Source organism: Glossina fuscipes, unplaced genomic scaffold (genome assembly GCF_014805625.2).
Source record: "Glossina fuscipes isolate IAEA_lab_2018 unplaced genomic scaffold, Yale_Gfus_2 222, whole genome shotgun sequence".
Lineage (NCBI taxonomy): Eukaryota > Metazoa > Arthropoda > Insecta > Diptera > Glossinidae > Glossina > Glossina fuscipes.
Window position 1 is genome coordinate 905,398 of NW_023998565.1, and position 18,301 is coordinate 923,698.

At 33.0% G+C, this 18,301-nt stretch overlaps 2 protein-coding genes across 8 annotated transcripts in view; both read right to left on the reverse strand.

Annotated features, from left to right (window-relative positions):
- Window positions 1–1,781: 1,781 nt before the first annotated feature.
- Window positions 1,782–18,301, reverse strand: part of LOC119642369 — a 31,288-nt gene continuing 14,768 nt past the window's right edge. For 3 of the 7 annotated variants that reach the window (XM_038041508.1, XM_038041507.1, XM_038041506.1), the window contains one exon: window positions 1,782–3,520. In XM_038041508.1, coding sequence (XP_037897436.1) covers window positions 2,100–3,520 — 1,421 coding nt within the window. In that variant the 3' untranslated portion in view covers window positions 1,782–2,099. The other 4 variants (XM_038041512.1, XM_038041511.1, XM_038041510.1 and 1 more) reach the window with 4 other exon arrangements.
- LOC119642370 (uncharacterized RNA-binding protein C1827.05c-like) lies at window positions 17,541–18,176 on the reverse strand. Its single transcript, XM_038041513.1, has 2 exons — window positions 17,818–18,176; window positions 17,541–17,741 (listed from the first exon to the last, which is right to left on the reverse strand). Exons 1-2 carry the CDS (start codon window positions 17,911–17,913, stop codon window positions 17,556–17,558), a joined length of 282 nt encoding a protein of 93 aa, XP_037897441.1. The 5' UTR covers window positions 17,914–18,176; the 3' UTR covers window positions 17,541–17,555.

An 18,301-nucleotide genomic window follows, 5' to 3' on the forward strand; every position in this document is an offset into this window, starting at 1 on the left:
ATATCATTTTTATGTATACCTTATCGCAAATATGGGTACGCGGTGTGGAAAACCGCTTTCTTTTATTGCTCCATGGTCGGCTTCCGATGAATAACTGCATAAGATTACATGGAAAACTCTTATTTCTTGTAGAGGAAGGTCAACACCATTACAAAAGATTCTTCGGAGCGTAAAACCAGCATTTATAAAGCACATCATTCATTTCATGTTTATAGTGAATTTTGGCATTTATAAAGCACATCATTCATTTCATGTTTATAGTGAATATTGGCAACGATAGCTAATTGTAAACAAATGTGGACGCTTATTCTCAGACGTAGACAATTTTTATATAAATACTTGAACAATTATTAAAAATGGTAAACAAATGTGAACGCTTATTCTCCAGATTTCATCATTATGTACTCACACAGTTACAATCTAATTAACTTGCTAACAGCGTCACGGTTGAAAGCCTGCAGTACTTCGTGTATTTGAAAACCAGTAGCCTCTTGAGTAACCATCGATTTTAACCCTTACTTCTTACAGATCATTGATCAACATTTTCGCAAACACCTTATGTATCACAATAGTTTGCCATAAGACTATTGCTCTTATCATCCTGTTTCGTTTCTGAGTGGTATTAAAAAAAAAAAATCAATGAGAAAAAATGCATTCACTACAGAATCACGACGATTTAATAGAAGAAAATATAATAACTTGTGGACCGGAATTTTGTGAGATGCTAAAGCTATTACAAGCTTAAATGAAATTGAAATGAATAAATTTTAATATTAGTTAATCTAATGCTAATCTTGAAACATAGTTCAAATTATTTAATATAATTTGTATAAAAATTTGGCCACATTCGAGAATAAGCGAAAAATGTGAGAATGAGCGTATAAAAATTTGGCCACATACGAGAATGAGCGAAAAATGTGAGAATAAGCGTATAAAAATTTGGCCACATACGAGAATAAGCGTATATATTCTCAATAATTCGAAAAATTTGAGAATAAGAGTTCAATTTGTTTACATTTTTATAAAAATTTCACTTACATAGCCATTAGTTTTTTTTTTATATCTTGCTCCAAGGTACAAGAGTGGTACAAGGTTACATTAATCTAATCCGAATGTATGCAACATCCGGAAGGACTTAGGATGGACCCAACTTTTTTAATACAAACCGATTGAGAATCACTGTAAATCGATTTTCGCTTCTCTGTCTGTCTAATTGTCCTATGTTGATCTGCAGATCTTAATTTTTGATAAAAGTTGATACACTGGCAAGTTTCGGCCCGAAAATTTAGCGATCCTTCTTTATCCTTCTCAGGACTTTATATCCACTTTTGGTAACAATATCCTTCTCAGGTGGTGTGAAATTTATAATCGTTTTTTCAATGCAACAGATGTTAACAAATTCAGACTGACTCTTTGAATTATTGTCAATTATAAACAAATACAGACGCCATTGACATTGCTGCTATCACGGGCATTTTTGGGAGTGCATTGAAGGAAGAAGAAGAAAGGAGTGAATTAAAGGCCGTTTCTGATAACAGCTTAAACTTAAATATAGGAGCTATTTCGTAGAGAAGGTGATTAGTTTTGGCACCCGCAGTTTGTTCAATTTCATCGTCTAGTTGCTGAATCATAATGAGATGAGTTTAGCCGCGTCGCTTCGTTGAGGGTGTATTTAATAAATAATAATACTGTAATGTAATAATAATATTTTCTCTTTTTATTTAAATTTCTTTTGATATAAAAAAAATGGATACAACAGTTCTAGCTGTGAATTGTGTTGGAAAGTATTTATATAGTTAAAGTAATGCAACAACATTTTCTTTAGTATACTTTTAATGCACATGTATTTTTTCAAAAAATGCAATTTTTCTTGTCTTGTAGGCTTGTCGTTATACTAAAAAATAATCTTCGTACTTCACACTGAAATATAAACTACAGTTGAATAACAAATACATACACCTTAATGTCATATACATTGGTGCATTCAGGCGAACGTTGATCTGCTACTTAAAACTAAATTTATGGCAAAACAAGTCAATTACTTGTAAAAGTTAACAGTGGCACTCCTACTTATATGCAATTTCACATTATATTACAAATTACAAAAAGGAACAGCTTAGTATTAATAATAAAACTAAAATGGGAAATATAGCGTATATTTCCGGGCGAGGATGACAAGTTGAGATCAAGTAGGTGATGTCATCATCTTCGTGTTCGATGCCGTCACGTGTAGGCACTTCAACGACCACAACCTCATCAGACAAAAAACTAATAAGAAAAGTGCAGTTTGTAGCATTAACGCAACGTGAATGTAGGGAATCGCTAATATTCGAATATTGAAATGTCGGTTTATAGATATCGAATATAGCATGTATATCATTGCGTACTAAGTCATTGTCACTGTAGAAAATGTAATAATAATACCCATCTTCATTAATTTCGTGTTTGGACAGCATACGATGTGAACCATTTTCCAAGAAATGGGCATTTGTACATTCTGCTGTAGGTGGAAAACCTTCGGCTAATAAAATGGCCCCATTAAAGCATTCAAAAAGACCGGTTTCGAAACTGGATATTGAATTGGATTCGTCGGTTTCAGTAAAATTAATTGCGTTCCCTCCATGGCTATATTTGCGATCGTATACGTGATCCCGTCGTACACGACGCTTATATAACTGCTCGTATAGTTGTTTTTTACGACGTTCATATTCATAAAATTTGTCTTCATTGTCACTAATCGATACTTTAGCGTTTTCTTTAGAGCGCCCATTACTAAGTTCTTTTATATTGCTTGCTCTTTCTTCCTCCGCGGCTTCTATCTTCTGATGTCTACTCGAATTCAAAGAGTTTTTTTCCCATTTTGTTTTAAATTGGATTACATTTTCCTCATTTAAGTCCTCGTCTGCCTTATTTTCCAATTCCATTGAATCATCGATCGAATTTGTGAACGTAGTTGCTTCAGTTTGGATGCGTTTTGCAAAATTTTCAAGCGGTACATTTTCTGCGATTTCAGTTATATCCTCAAAGAATACCTTCACTTGATCATGGCCCCGCGCAAAGTTGGCATCCACTTTGTTTTTATTGTGATCCAATAAACCGCACGTTTGCAGTTCACGTTGTCCGTTTACCACTAGTATGCGCGAGCCATCATAACGCGAACAGAATTTTAAATGCACTAACGCACCTTTTAACAAATAAAAGCCCCAATATTCCAATGTGTCGTCGGGCAAAGTCATGGATTTCTTAAGTCTAATATGCTTACGATTTGTCGATATTTCGGGTTTACTGCTCAACTGAAAAGCATTAAAATTGGAATTCATGCGCAACGAATGCTGCTCGCAAAATATAGAGCTAATGCCGTCACGTATTTCAATGATATCTGATTCAGCCACGGGGTAAGTGACGTCCGCAAACACAATACGTCGCAGATACAATGGAATGATAATTAGACTAGCGGGTAATATAACGATAAGTATACAAAATACAAGAACTCTTTTCGCGCCATGCATCTTACGTCTCTCTAAAAATATAAAAGTAGACAATTTTTGATAATTATATTTAGCCTAAATACCTTCAAGATAATATTCTGCAATTTTATCGTAGGCCTTATAAGCAGCCATTATGAAGGCAATTAAATATGAAGCAAAGGCATATAAATTAAGTTCCTCTTTAGAGGGCGCTATTTCTAAAAAGAATGATAGATAACTATGTTTGATATCGACAACACAACACATCGATAGCTCAGTTATATCTTCCACATTTAAAAAGAAGAAAAAAAATAATAAATGGAATTATTTTTGGGTCGGCTGAATTAGAATAGAAGCGATGGTTACACCGTACTGGAAGAGCGCTTCCAAAAATTTATTTTATTACTTGCAAATTATTAATGATGAAGAATAAGATTGTAATGCAAATGTTAACATTTTGTAAAAATGCCATGTTTATTACAGAAATAAACCAAGCAAACCAAACAAACTACTAAATAGTTGCGGATTACGTCCAATTCTTATCTTATCAATGTGTAATGATAACTTTTTGCTCGCTGATGTTAATATAAAATAAAATTGTATCAGCAAAAAACAAAAACGATGCATAAACTTTATTAGACTACGTTGCAATCGATTGATAGCGTTATATCGTAGACACAATAGAACTAACGTTTAAAAATTCTGCATATAAGTCAAGTTACTAAATTAGAAATTTCAACGACGTCACGTCTGAAGAAACGTAAGCAAAATAAATTTAGTTGTAATAATAACAAACGATCTGCACAATCTTCGCAAAGTATGCGCGACAACGCAACAGCAGGCTCTATTTATTCAAGAGTTATCGACATAAATTCTACAAATCGCTATTCGGCCTTCAGCTCTGATGAAAATAGTCTTGTTGATAGTAATGATAATAATCCCAAAGTCGCCACAAATTGTAATTCCTTGCGTACGTGATATTTATTTATTTATTTATTTATTCCACTTATACTAGAAACTCAACTAGAACAAAATGGCAGTCGAGTTCAATTGACTCTTAAGTAAATCTTAAAATTAATTAATAATAAAACTTAGTATAAGTACAATAAAACAAATAAGGAGGAAAAAAAGAAAAAAAAAAAGCATGTACACAACTAGCATAGAGCCACACCCACAACTGATACAGGACCAAATTGCAAGTGAACCCCTAAGCCATCGCAAACATGCATAAGCTTGGCAACCGATAATTGTTAACAACAAATTAATTTTCGACCCTTAATGACATATTTAAGGTTATGTCAGTTTAAGAACGACATAGGTAAATCGCGCGTATTACGCAATGTTGCTTTAATGGACTTTAGAGAGTCCGTTAATGAGAATAAATAATAGACGTCATTTAGGTTCTTGCAAACAACTCTGAGAGGGTTAAACAGTTCAAAATTATATTTGCATTGACTAAGCTTTATCAACATAAAGTGCCTAGAGAAGCGGTTAGGGACATTAAAGCCTATCTCACGAAGTAATGCGGGCGAGTCAATTGCACCATTTATTAATTTGATTAAGAAGGAAACCCTAAGAACAAATCTACGTTTCTCGAGTGACGGTAAGGATAACAGAAGCAACCTATTGTCATAGGGTGGAAGAGGGGAAATCGGGTCCCAACACAAATTCCTAAGGGCAAACAGCAAGAATTGCTTTTGTATAGATTCAATTGATAGATTCAATCTACGTAGCACCTATATGAAGGAGACCACACAACAGAGGCATACTCAAGTATAGGTCTAACCAAACACGTGTAAAGCCTTTTCGTAATATAAGGATCATCAAGCTCTTTATAAATCCAAGCGCGGACCTAGTTTTGCTTAACGAGGACTCAATATGCAAATTGAAACGTAACCTATAATCGAATAGAACGCCTAAATCTATGAACGAATCGACGTCTTCCAACCTGTACGAATCGAAGAAGTGTTGAGTACTGAACGACTTCCTTCTTAAGAAAGAAAGCTTCTTACATTTATTTAGATTTAGTTTCAGAAGATTGAGAGAGCACCATGCAACCAAATTGTTCAAATCACTTTGAAGATGATGTGATTGCGATTCTACGGAAAAAGAAGAAAACAGTTTCACATCATCAGCATACATTAAAATCTCATTGAATTTAATCATGGAGGGCAAATTATTGATGTATAAATTAAATAGGAATGATGGTAGATTTTTCAAATGTGATCGCTACTACTGCGTTTAATTATAAAATAATGAAAGACGGTCGAATTAAAATATTGACAAAATCCATAGATTCATATAGAAAGTTAGTCAACTATTCGTGTTCAATTTCACATCTATCAAATTAATACAGGAAAGAGAAGAAAGGGTAGTGTTAAAAAACCTCCAACATAATATTCCAATTCCAATTCAATATCAAAGTTAGTGTTGAACATCTGGGGCTCAAGGCTCGAGTTGTATCCTCCATGTGTTGTTATGTTATTAGAGATTTACTATCAAGATTTTGTTTAGATCTAAAATCCAGTTAAGATGATAAGAAGATTTACGACTTGAAATACTTCAATCGTGCTGTAGTTGGAGTTCAAGCCCGTTTAAAGACCATAGACATCCCACATTGTTGTCGTTATCAAGATTTTAGACACCCACGACCTTATTACACAAAGCAAATCAAACGTTTTAGAAGTGAATTGGACTACTTAACTAAATCCTGCAGTAAAAGTGACGATAGCCTTCCAAATTGTTTTAACTGTAATCATCTGCTCAATTATGAAAATTGTTGCATTGACCAGTAGCTTCTTAAAAAAGTTTCAAAACTCTATTCCACGCAGATTAACCCAAGATAATCATAATAATAATTAATCATTCTATCAAGACAAATTGTCAGCACACGGCTACACATAATGTCAATATGAATAATGGTAATAATAATACATCTACTTACTAATACGCTGATATATTGAAAAATTGTAAATGCGGTTAAAAATTGAAAATGCGGTTAAAAACCAAGTTGAGATGACAAACACTCCTATCACTATGATGGCACTCTTAGATTCTGTCAGTCTCCGAATCGATGCAGGGAATGCCAATGGACTTTTTAATCACATTACATTTTTCGTATATCACAAACTTATTTCGAAAATCATTCCCATTTCGAAATTAACGAATATATTATTATTATTATTATAATTTTGGACTAATGCTATATAATCTTAGACTAAAAAAAAAGATATTGACCACTAGCAATACAGACGGTCTTCTCTAATTTATAAAAGTACATTAAATATTGACCCTAATAGTTTTAATAAAATGATATATTATATTGATATTCTGTTCTGTAGATGATTTTAGAATGTCCCTAGGGTTAATCGTTCTAAATGCAATACTTACAGCCTAGGTAAAGTTAAGGCAGTCACAGAGAATGTGTTTTATAGTGAGAATTTATCCACAATTGCAGATTGTGGAGTAGGACTTCTTTAAGATCCATTGGTGAGTTGCAATTGTATAATCAAGGCGAATTCTCGAAAGGGTTTGGATATTGATTGTCTCAACATTTGTTGCATATAAAGCACAGCAACTTGCTCTGAGGGCTTGGTCGTAGACAGGTTGAAGGATGTTGACATTAAATTTGCAGCTATTGCCACAAATTATCAAAGCAAAGTCAATCTTGCTTAAAACAAGCATTTTGGTAAGATAACCAATAGTGTTAATGTACGCATGGTTTTTCCAAGCAATGTACTGTGTAAAATTCATCTTATTTTCCAACGATATTTGTTGGAAAAAGTGAGCCCGAGAATATGGAGCGTCTGCACGTTTAGTACTGGTAAGTCATTAATATGCATCAGTAGAATTCCTACATCGCATATCTGCTTTCGACAAATGTGCATTTTTTTGATTTTTGTACAGAAATTTTAACCCCCGACGTGTTTGCCCATTTGCAGATCTCTTGTTCAATAGGTTCGAGGACGTTGATTGCTTTCCTGCTATCTTTTTCTTTCGTAAAAATGTATACATCGTCCGCGTAGAGGCAATGTTCGATTCTCCGTACATGGCAAAGAATTTTGCTAATTTCGTTGAAAGCGATCTGGAAAAAAGTGACAGAAAGAGGAAATCCTTGGGGAATGCCATTCTTTAGCGGAAAGGAATCAGAGAAATGATTGTAGATTCTCACTTTAAACCACCGATGCGACATGAATGATTTGATGTAGTTGAAGAGTTTGGGTCCAACATTCCATGATTTCAAGAGTCTTAAAACAATATGTAGAACAAATCTGTCAAATGCTTTTTCGAAATCAATTGAGAGAATTGTTACATGATGCCGTTCGGAAATTGCTTTGCTTGTAAAATAATCAATATGGAAAAGAGCGTCGATGCATCCTCTACCCCGCTTGAAACCAACTTGTTGCTTTGTTATCAGGTTCTTGGATTCAAGAAACCAAGATAATCTAGATGCCATAATCTTCTCTAAAACCTTAGAGAGGCAAGATAAAAGAGAAATTGGGCGATAATCAGATGCGATGGAGACATTTTTTGACTTTGGAATTGGAACAACTGTTGCCAGTTTCCACATGTAGAGTATATGGCTAGTCAAAAATACCGTATTATATAGGTCCAGTAATTTCTTTTTACTTGAATTAGACAGACCGCTGATCATTTTGTATGAGATGCGGTGTAGGCCAGGTGTCCTCCCGTTCGTTTGGAGAGACAACTTTCAAATTCTAAGGTAGATATGTAATTTTCCAGGAAGGTGGCACATCTGTCAATGCAATTTAACCGTTTGAGTACCAGACGGTTTTGAAAAAACACTGTCGAAAAATCCCAAGCAGCGCGATCGCGCTGTTTAGATTTCATGTCGAGAAATACCAGACAGTTTTGATAAAAAACTGTCGAAGAATCCCAAGCAGCGCGATCGCGCTGTTTAGATTTTATGTCGAGAAAACCCAGCACATTTCGAGCATTGTCGACAACTGACGGTGCCTTACGTATTGTCGAAATCGAGCGCAATACAATTACAATAGTACTATAGTAGTGCAATAATATATTACAAAATAAAAATTTCTATTTTGGTGTTGTGTTTTATATAATTTTTGTGGAACAAACTTGAAATATTTATTAACAAACAATTTAAATGCATTTAAATACATAAAATTAAACAAGCGCTAGGGCGCCGCTTGGTATTTCTCGACGCGATCGCGCTGCTTGGGATTCTTCAACAGTTTTTTATCAAAACTGTTTTGTTCCAGACAACTTTCATTGATGTACTTCTGTGAATTCTTTTCGAAAAAAGTTCGAAACTAAGTGCCATTGACCTCTTTATATTATAACAAATGATCATGATCGGGACATCTTTTAAAGCGGTGCCGTAGAGCCATTTTGTTTTTCCTTAATAACGAAAGCGAGTTGTTCCCCCAAGGAAGCCTAGCTCGTTTGAAAAAGCTGTTGGATTGAGGAATAGAGAGATGAGCAGCCGTACGAATCGCTTTAGACATAATAGCAGCATCATGGTTGCAGTTCCCATTAAATGGCTTTGAAGTCAGAAATAACTCGCCCTGTTTGGAGCAATTTATCCAATCCGTTTTATCTAAAAGGAATATGGCCCATTTTGCTGGGGTAACAGAGGATTTTGAAAGTTTCAGAAGGTGATATATAGAGCGAACGCACTGTAAATTTTATGTTTAAGATAATTTGCATCGCTACCGCTTGTATGTATGAGCTTAAATTTATACGTTTGTGAGGTATATGTGATTTCGTAAAAACCACCCCCATGTTTGGCATATGAATTTTGATCAGCATTCGTGAAGAATTCAGTATATGAATGGGTGGAATAGGATCAAAAGAACTTCTACAAAGGGTCTCTTGAAGAGATATATATAAACGTTGGATTAAAATCACTTATGAGTGCACGGATTTTATCAAAATTATCAATAAGTCCCTCAATGTTCCATTGTAGAATTTTAAAAATTTTATTTAATTGTAGTGCCATGGAAACGGAGTGGTAGATGAGTTAGGTTGAAAAGGTCGCTATAGGAATTTTGCGTGAATAATTCGTTCTTACTAGCAGAATAATCTTTTACTTAGGTGATTGCGTACATTTGAAGTTCAACGAGTGGGCGCACGTGAATAATTTGAAATTAAAGATTGATTAAGGGATGAAAAATTGGATTCATTACAACCTGCAATTTGTTGATAAGAGTTGAAAGATGGCGATTCTGGAGAATTTAGTTTATTAGTCTTTAAGATACGTGTTGTTGTTTTAACATTTTCAATACTTACTTTGATTTTTTCAATATTATCTTTGGCGGGTGATGGATCTGATTTCGCAATATAGTTTTTGGCTGATGAAAGAACAGGTTTTTCATTGGAATGAGTTGAAGCTTATTAGGCCTGATTGGCGAGGCGACAGCAGCGTATGTATTACTTTTGTTAGTTCTTTGGGATCCAGTTGGATTTATTTCCCAGCACTTTCGCCCCACTTCGGCCATGCTCCGATAATTTTCTGCTTTGATTTTTAGATTTCACGCATTTGTAGAAAACGTGATCTAACGCCGAGAGCTGATCATTGCAATTCATACAGAGACTACGCGTATAGCTTTCAGCATGTGGAGGAAGATCGCAGTGAGCACAAAAGGGAGCACAGTTGCACCTTTTTGCCGTATGATCCAGGCGTTCGCAGTTTTTGTCATGGGATTTGGAATGTAGAGTTTCGCTTTACATTTATACTAGGCCACATCAATTGTTTGCGGAAACCGATAGCGATCAAAGGTCATAATTATCCTTCCCGTAGGAGAGCGAGTTTTTCCATCGTCATTTAATTTAGTAAATTTATAAACTTCAGTAACTCCTTGGCTGCCCATTTCGCGAACTATTTCGTCTTCCGGCACATGTATTAAGAACGGGGCATAAATTACGCTTCTAACTAGGTTAAGGTTGTCATGTAGTTTACCGAAAATTGGACATAAAATTAGTAATGATTTCGACGTTATGAGGTTTCCCGTTGAGCGCAGGTTCCCAGTGAAGCAAATAAATTACCATTGCGTAGAATCAAGATAGAGTCTACATATGATGTAATGCCTTCTAGGGTTTTTTTATAGCGAAAGGACTGATTTGTGTAATTGCTATGCTAGCTTCAGTTGAAGAAATAACAACATAATTTTTAATTTTTTTTCTCTCTGGCGATTTGTCCGCTAACTGATGAAACTTATTTGAGTTTTTAGCTGGGGTCTCCGGGGACATTATGCCTTACTGCTGTCTATTATTTAGTAATTTGAGAAAAAAAACCACTCACTGGAAAAAGATTGGGAACTACTAATAAAAAATTACAATTGTTTTCAATTTTTTTATTTTTCTCCATTTGGTTTTTTTTTTTATTATATATAGAGGAAACAAAAGCACATACGGCATTCGGAATAGCCAGTTTAGCAAAAACAGTGCAAAGACACGAGCTAAATACCCGAAAATGCCGAGACAATCAAAAAATCGCAAAAGAAAAGAAAACGCGCGCTACTCAGAACAAAGGTCGACTACGAATATTACGTAAAGTAGCTAATTTCTTAACTAATATACCTTTATAACTGCCAATTACTTTGATGATAGATCTTAAGCTAGTCTCGCGATTCCAGTGAAAGGTGCTATGTACTACGACCCGAATGTCCTTAGAAGATTATATTTACAAGCTTGAAATGATTATGATGTATCAATTTTATTTGTTTTCTTTTTAAGGGTTGGACAATTCATAAGAATTCAACAGGTTGGTGTGTCAAAATGAGTAATTACACAAATCCCTTTGTAACATCTCTTCTGGATAAATTCAATGCAATAAGCAGTAAGAAATCACATACTCAGAAATTAATTTAATTTTGTTCTTTTAATTATTTTAATGAATTTTCTAAGTTTATATTTATACAATATTGTTGTATTGTCTCGAATTCGCTATACCTCTCTTTGATTTGTAAACAATTTCATATTTTTTCTTTTGAATTCGCTATACCTCCCTTCCATTTCATATGTTTTCTTTTGAATGCGCTATACCTCTCTTTGATTTGTAAACAATTTTATATGTTTTCTTTTGGATTCGTAATGACATCTTGTGTGCACTAAAATTGGGATCGTTTTGTGAAAAGAAACGTTTATTAGCTTGTTCTTGTTCGTGAAATTAGGAGTTCTTAACGGAACAACAATTTTTTTCAAAAATTTTCGCAAAACAACTTTTTTTTATTTGGTCTTTCGCTACCGTACCGCGACAGGTCTCTACTTTGTATTTGGGAAAACAAAAATTTTCTAAAAATATTGTAACATACAATGCCCTATTACGATTTGTTACCACTATTCATAAAGAATTTGCATTTTATTCCTTTTTTCTTCAACGCATTTTAAATAAATCATTATTTCATCATAATGAAGTTGCCTATTATTTGTGGTACGATGTTCGTATTACCCATTTTAATGTTTTTTGTTAAGCTTGTGCAATGCCACCGCACGAATGATTTGTAAGAGAATATCCTAATTTTGTCATTAGTCCAGTGTTTTTGTGCTGTGGTAAAAATATTTATGTGCGATTGTAAGTGCTTAAGCAAACGAGGATTCGGTTTCTGATTGTATATATTTTGATTTGAACAGTTTTTAAAAATAGATTTGCTTTCTTTTTGAAGAATTACTATTATTATACCCTAAATCACTTGTAGTCCATTAGTGCGAACGTAACACCTAGAAGAGCTTAAAATAGACCCAACTTTTATTATACCGATCAACTCAGAAATGATTCTAAGCTTGTCCGTCGGTCTGACCGTCGGATGTCTCTGCATGCATGAGTGGCTAAGTGGTAATATTTCGGCATTCTAAATTGATTTGAAAACTTTGGACAGCTTCGACCAATTTTTTGACTTCCATCTCATATAACCATTCCTACGGAAACTAAATCTTTATATGGTCAAAAGGTCGAATTTCCAATATTTCATGCTAAAAATTGGCTCATAGTAGTAAATTGACCGAAATTGGACGACGGCTGCTTTTTGAACCGTATATAAAGATTCTGATGAAACAAAAATCCTTATATGCCAAAAAAGCCTAATTGTTAATATTTTTGTGATGAAAATTTGTTTATAATAGTAATATAATAGTAACTATATAAAAAAGTTAACTGGACCTAATTTGAACCACCTGGGTATATCCCATATGATGTCCTATCAGTAGTAGTACTACACCCATCTAATGCATAAGGTCTCAACATGGTATTTTTCACATGTAAAGAAAAGGTTGCGCTTCCTTTCTATTCCATTAAAATGTTTGCAAACTTGGTTAAATTGCATCTTCTCTCCATCCCTCTATTGTCGAATTAATCTTTTCTATTGTTATTAAAACGTAAATCTGCTTACCCTATTTCCGATATTCTGCCTGTTGAGAAATTACGTTTACTAATAAAACCATATTTACATTTACCATTGACTGATTTTGTATTTGAAGTTGAAGAAAGTTCATTGAAGCATTTGGTGAGACCAAAATTATCTACCTGGTAAACATTTGATTAAAGCCTAAAACAAAGTCAGTTATTTTACATAAACGATATAAAAAGACACATCCCAAGAATTACCAAAATAGTGCAACATTTCGGCGAGAGTTGACGGCGTTAGTTTTCATCTGAACAATGGAACTTTTAAAATATTTAAGCATATTGAATGTTACTATTCCAAAATAAAGAAAACCTATTGTTTGCAAAATATCGTCGTATACGTGCTATAACCTGGAAGAAGTAAAACATAAATACCTTCAAAGTAATGTATTAAAAATCAGTACACGAATAAAAAGAAAGTCAAAGTGAATTTTATCCCTCTGTTTGTTTTCAAGCACTTCTTCATAAAAGGCAGACAGCCCAAATCCATTGTTCAAGTGCTTTAAGCAGTAATTTTTGCTGTCAGCCAAACGTTCCAATAAACGAATAACGATAGTCATTTTTTTATTACATAAGCAAAATTTTGCTATTCCATTTTCAAAATTTAGTGAATTGATTTGTGATTCTATAAAAGAATGGAAACTTATCAATAAGTGAATAAAAGATTTAAAATTATAGAAGAAAGGATAGTTTTCTTACTTGACACTTGAACAACTGATTCTGCCAAATTTTATTGTTTTATGTATTCAATCATTTCAATTTCAGATTGGAAATTCGATTGAAAAACATACCGTCACATATTTTACAGCTGATCATATATTCAGCAGAAAAATGAACATTGTGCGGGCTTTCATGACAATTATGGCTTTGCGTGAAAATTCTGTGTACTGTTTGAAGCGTTATTACCAAAACGAACGAGTAACTGTACTAGGCGAAATGATGTAGGGTATGTATGGTCGGTGTTGCTGGACTTTAATATTCTTACTTTTTTTCTGTATATCTACTTGTTTATTGCCAAAAATTTTTATTATAATGATCCTTCCTAATTTCTAGTATACATATTTTTCCTTTTACAGTTTTAAAAAAAGTAAATGAATACCATTTAAACAAAAATGAGGCGGGCACGAACCCGCGGAGATCGAGACCACTGCCTCACACTAAAGTACAAGTTTCCAACAGGACATCTGTACCAACCACAACACTGCAGTGATATGGTTTGTTTGTTTGTTTGCTGTGGTGGAATCTCGCATTTTCAATAGCATTAGATTTCTAATTGATTCATGCGCTTTTGTTCAATATTGAGCTTTAAACGTATATAAAATATCACGTATTGTCTGGTCTGCAAGGTCATTTCTTCTTAACACAATCTTGTTGAGTTAGAAATTTGTAAATAAAACTGTTTGCTGAAAGTCGATCGTAGAAATGCAGATTTGATAATAGAGCAAAGGTATGTATACTATTACAAGGTACAAGTCCAGATCCAAGGCATTTAATCCCTCTGGCCATCTTCAAACAAATGAAAAAGGGCTTTCCCTAGTTCGTGACGGACGATGACTGCAAAAAACATCGCTTTATTTATTTAGATAGTTAATGTGTTGTTTTTTGACACTGTCATATTTTTGTCAAACATTTTGTTAGTTGGCGACAGGATCAAGAAAGGACGAAAAATAAAAAAAATTATATATGTTTATATATCAATATATATTTATATCAATATAGTTCTTCTTTTACTATTACTAACTATTACTAACAAACTGTTTCTTATGTATTTTATCATATTAATTATTATATTACTTTATTACATTAATTACCTATTAAAAGTAATTGTGCGTTGTGGAGGCCAGGAATATCACTTATTTTGAATGCAGAATTAGAAAAAGTGTGTATTGTTATTTTAACATATTCTTTTTTTTACTTTTTTTGGTAACAATTATTATGTAATGGTATATAGGACATTTTCGGATGCGTAGCCATTTAATATAATTGCTAATGTGCTTAGTGTACGGGGTGAAGAATTGCATACAATTGCCCAATAAATAGGAAAAATATACATAGTTAAACTAGAAACTAGAAAAAATAATTGTAAATAATAAAAAAATTTGTGAAATTTTAATAAAATATGTTAGCTCTACTTGCAAAGTAAAGTTTGCACCAAAATACTCAAAGTGAACGGTCAAGCACAAAAATATCAAAAACTTCAAAAAAAAAATGTCTACTATAGCACACACGTGTTCATATTGTCGTCTATCGGTACATGGTACTTTAGTAAATGTGCTCGTTTTAGTTTTTTTACTCTCTCTTATTCTCCTTCGTAGCTTTCGTTTATATTGGATGTCTTCAAGTAGGGCATGACAATTTTGTTGCGCAAATGTTGCTAGCGAAATGTTTTGTCTTATATATTATGTTATGTTTATTACAAAAAAAGATGTTAGGTTTTCCGTTAATTTTACTTTTTGCAACCTTCCATTAAATACATAATTTCGTATAAAAGTTGAATTTTTTTTTTACAATACCATAAGAGAAAATTTCGTAACGTTAAAAAAATTTAAAAATTATGAAAAAAGTATGTAGAATAAAATAATATTTTGAAGCAATGAACTACAGTGAGTGCTTATTCAACGAGCCATTTAAAAACGTTTCCGTAAAACCGACACTATTCGGTGATTGGCTATCACTAAAATATTTCTTCATTTTCATAAAAAATTTGAATTTTCACAGTCTAAATAATGTTTTTTCTAAATAATGTTTTTTATAACACATAATACTGTTTTAGTAAAAATTTCATTAAAAAATTACTTACTGAGAGAGGAAATTTTTTCTTATAACGTGCAGGCGGATAAGATTGTCAGGTAAACCCTCTACCAGGCTTTATGTCTTGGAACCGCCCTGTTTTCCTCAGGCGATTAGATTATAGATTCATTTGAATCATTCCAAAGTCTTTTTGCGATCAGCTAACACGGAATCAGAAGTCATGTCTGTTTGTCTGGGATTTGCTCCCTTAGAATAGAACTTTCTTAATTGTTTCTACATTTTTTTAATTGTATTCTTAACCTTACAATCCCAAAACACCTTTGCTACTTAAAACATCTATAGGCACCTATGATGCGGTTATCTGGCGGCTTTTAATAATTTTGTGTAAATTTATTTAAAATAGTAAATAAATATCTTCTATATAAAAATAATAAATTCAATAAACATTTTGTTCCAATTGTGATGAAATAGGATAAGGCAACGAAGTGTGCGATTTTTTTTAGTTTTTAGTTATTAAAAATATCTTTTTAATGCTCATTGTTGTAATCATTGGCAGTCACCTTTTACTTCATTAAACTTTTTTTTAAATGTAGGGAACTTAATTGCTTTCCTAAGTGCATCTTCGCATAATATCCGCGTTGGTGTTTTATATTGTAAGTGGAACCTCGAAAAGTATGTGATTGCATTTCAAGTTTTATATGTCATTCGTTAAAACTGGATTTCAATTTCTTCATATAGAACTAAGAATCTGCTCAGTCTGCGAAAAATTATTAGGTACGATGATAAAAGAAAAAGATGTTATACGAACTGAGAGCATAAATTCTATGAGATAGATGTCCGATCAAATACCTTGAGCATGATATGTGCATGCTAATGAAAACGTCGTAAAATCGTATTTAAATTTTTGCAATTATAGTCTTAAGGAATAAAGCCAAAATCGTTTCCTTCGCCCGAGGCGCAACTAACGGCGAAGATCATGAACTTGTTGCAGCAAGCTCTGAATTACAGCGAACTTCGTAAAGGAGCTAACGAAGCGACGAAAACATTAAATCGAGGTCTTGCTGATATTATTAAGAATTTCTAAATTTAACAGGATATGAAAACGGAACAATACATTATATTTTTTTAAATTTCATTAATAAAATAAATAAATAAACATGCATCCACTTACATATCAATCTGAGTTTTTAGTAAAAAATTCGATACAGCAAGATGAAACACGTGCCATAGAGATATAAAAAAAATAAATATGTTGCGTGCAGAATTTTTCTGAGCTGTTGTTCATTTTCATAGAAAAACGTATGCATTTTGTTCATTTTCATAGAGGAAGGTATGGATTTTGTTCATTTTCATAGGAAAGGTGTAGTTTTTGTTTAGATCTTTAGAAGAGATGTGCGGCTTTCATTTATTTTCATAGAAAGATGTGTAGGATTGGTTTATTTTCATTCGTTTCACATTAACATCATAAATTTTCCATTTATTAAAAACAACTTTGTGCTCTCTCTATTCTGAACATATGGTACTTTTTATAAACCACGTAAAGGGGAAAATAGGGTAACATCTTTTAGCGAAGAATTTACCAGAAATTTATATAAATTCAAAATTATTTTAGAAGTTGGTATAGAAGTTGTAGGAAATGAATAATTTGCGAAGAAAAATTAAATAAAAGAAATTAAAAAAATTTATATATGTCAGAAATAGAATTTTATTCTCAGACAAATATGTCTGCTTACATAGAGAAGAGAATTAAGGAACCTAAGAAGGTAAGCAAAAATTTCGTTTCATTTACTTACATTATTATTATTATTATTAATTTCGCCAGAGAAATAAATTCTAAGACTAAACTCTTAAAAGCACTAGCATCTAGCAGGCTATCGGCTTTTATTAAAAACTCTACCGCACTTGAGGTTCGAACCCACGACCATTGACTTGCCGAAGCCGCTCAACAGTTACTAAAAAAACGTACCGCCGGTACGTTTCGAGCGCACCAGTCGTAAACGGGTAACATCGCCAAATTGTGAAAAGTAATGTCTCATTTGTTCTTCGAAAAAGCCATGTGGTAAATGCTTAATAAATACAACTCCACGATTCTTAATCGGTTTACTAGCTCGTTTTTGTTTTTTTATCTTTTTCTCTAACTGTGAAATGTAAAAATATTCATAAGTGCAGTTACACGGAATACACAATTATTTTGGAATTTCTCTTTCAGAATACCTGGCCAGATACCACTTTATCTTCTGCAGAGTTTCTGCTGGACTCTTGAGGTGGTTCAGGAATTTTCGGGGGTTTATTCCTTTTATACGGCGGCATTTTTATTTAAAGTAAATTATTTAATAAAATAGTCACCAAGCGACCCAAACTTGTATGCGTGATTCAAACTGTAGCTACTTTGTAATATTTAGTACGAAGAGCACAAAGTTGTATTTTGATGCACTTTACAACAATTTTTAAAAAGCTGACCCGAACATATATGTTTTTCAGTGAATTCGTTTTTATAGTTCCTAAATAAACGTTCATTTATGATGGTACTGTGCTTATCACAAAAGAAAATTACGAAATAAAAATTTTTTGGCATTTTATAAGAAAAAAAAAGCAATTTTGAAAATTTCATTAAAAATTGTGTAAAATAGTCTGTTATAAACAAAAGAAAAAATATGTCAACACAACCATTCTCTGGTCGTACAACGACCAGAGAATT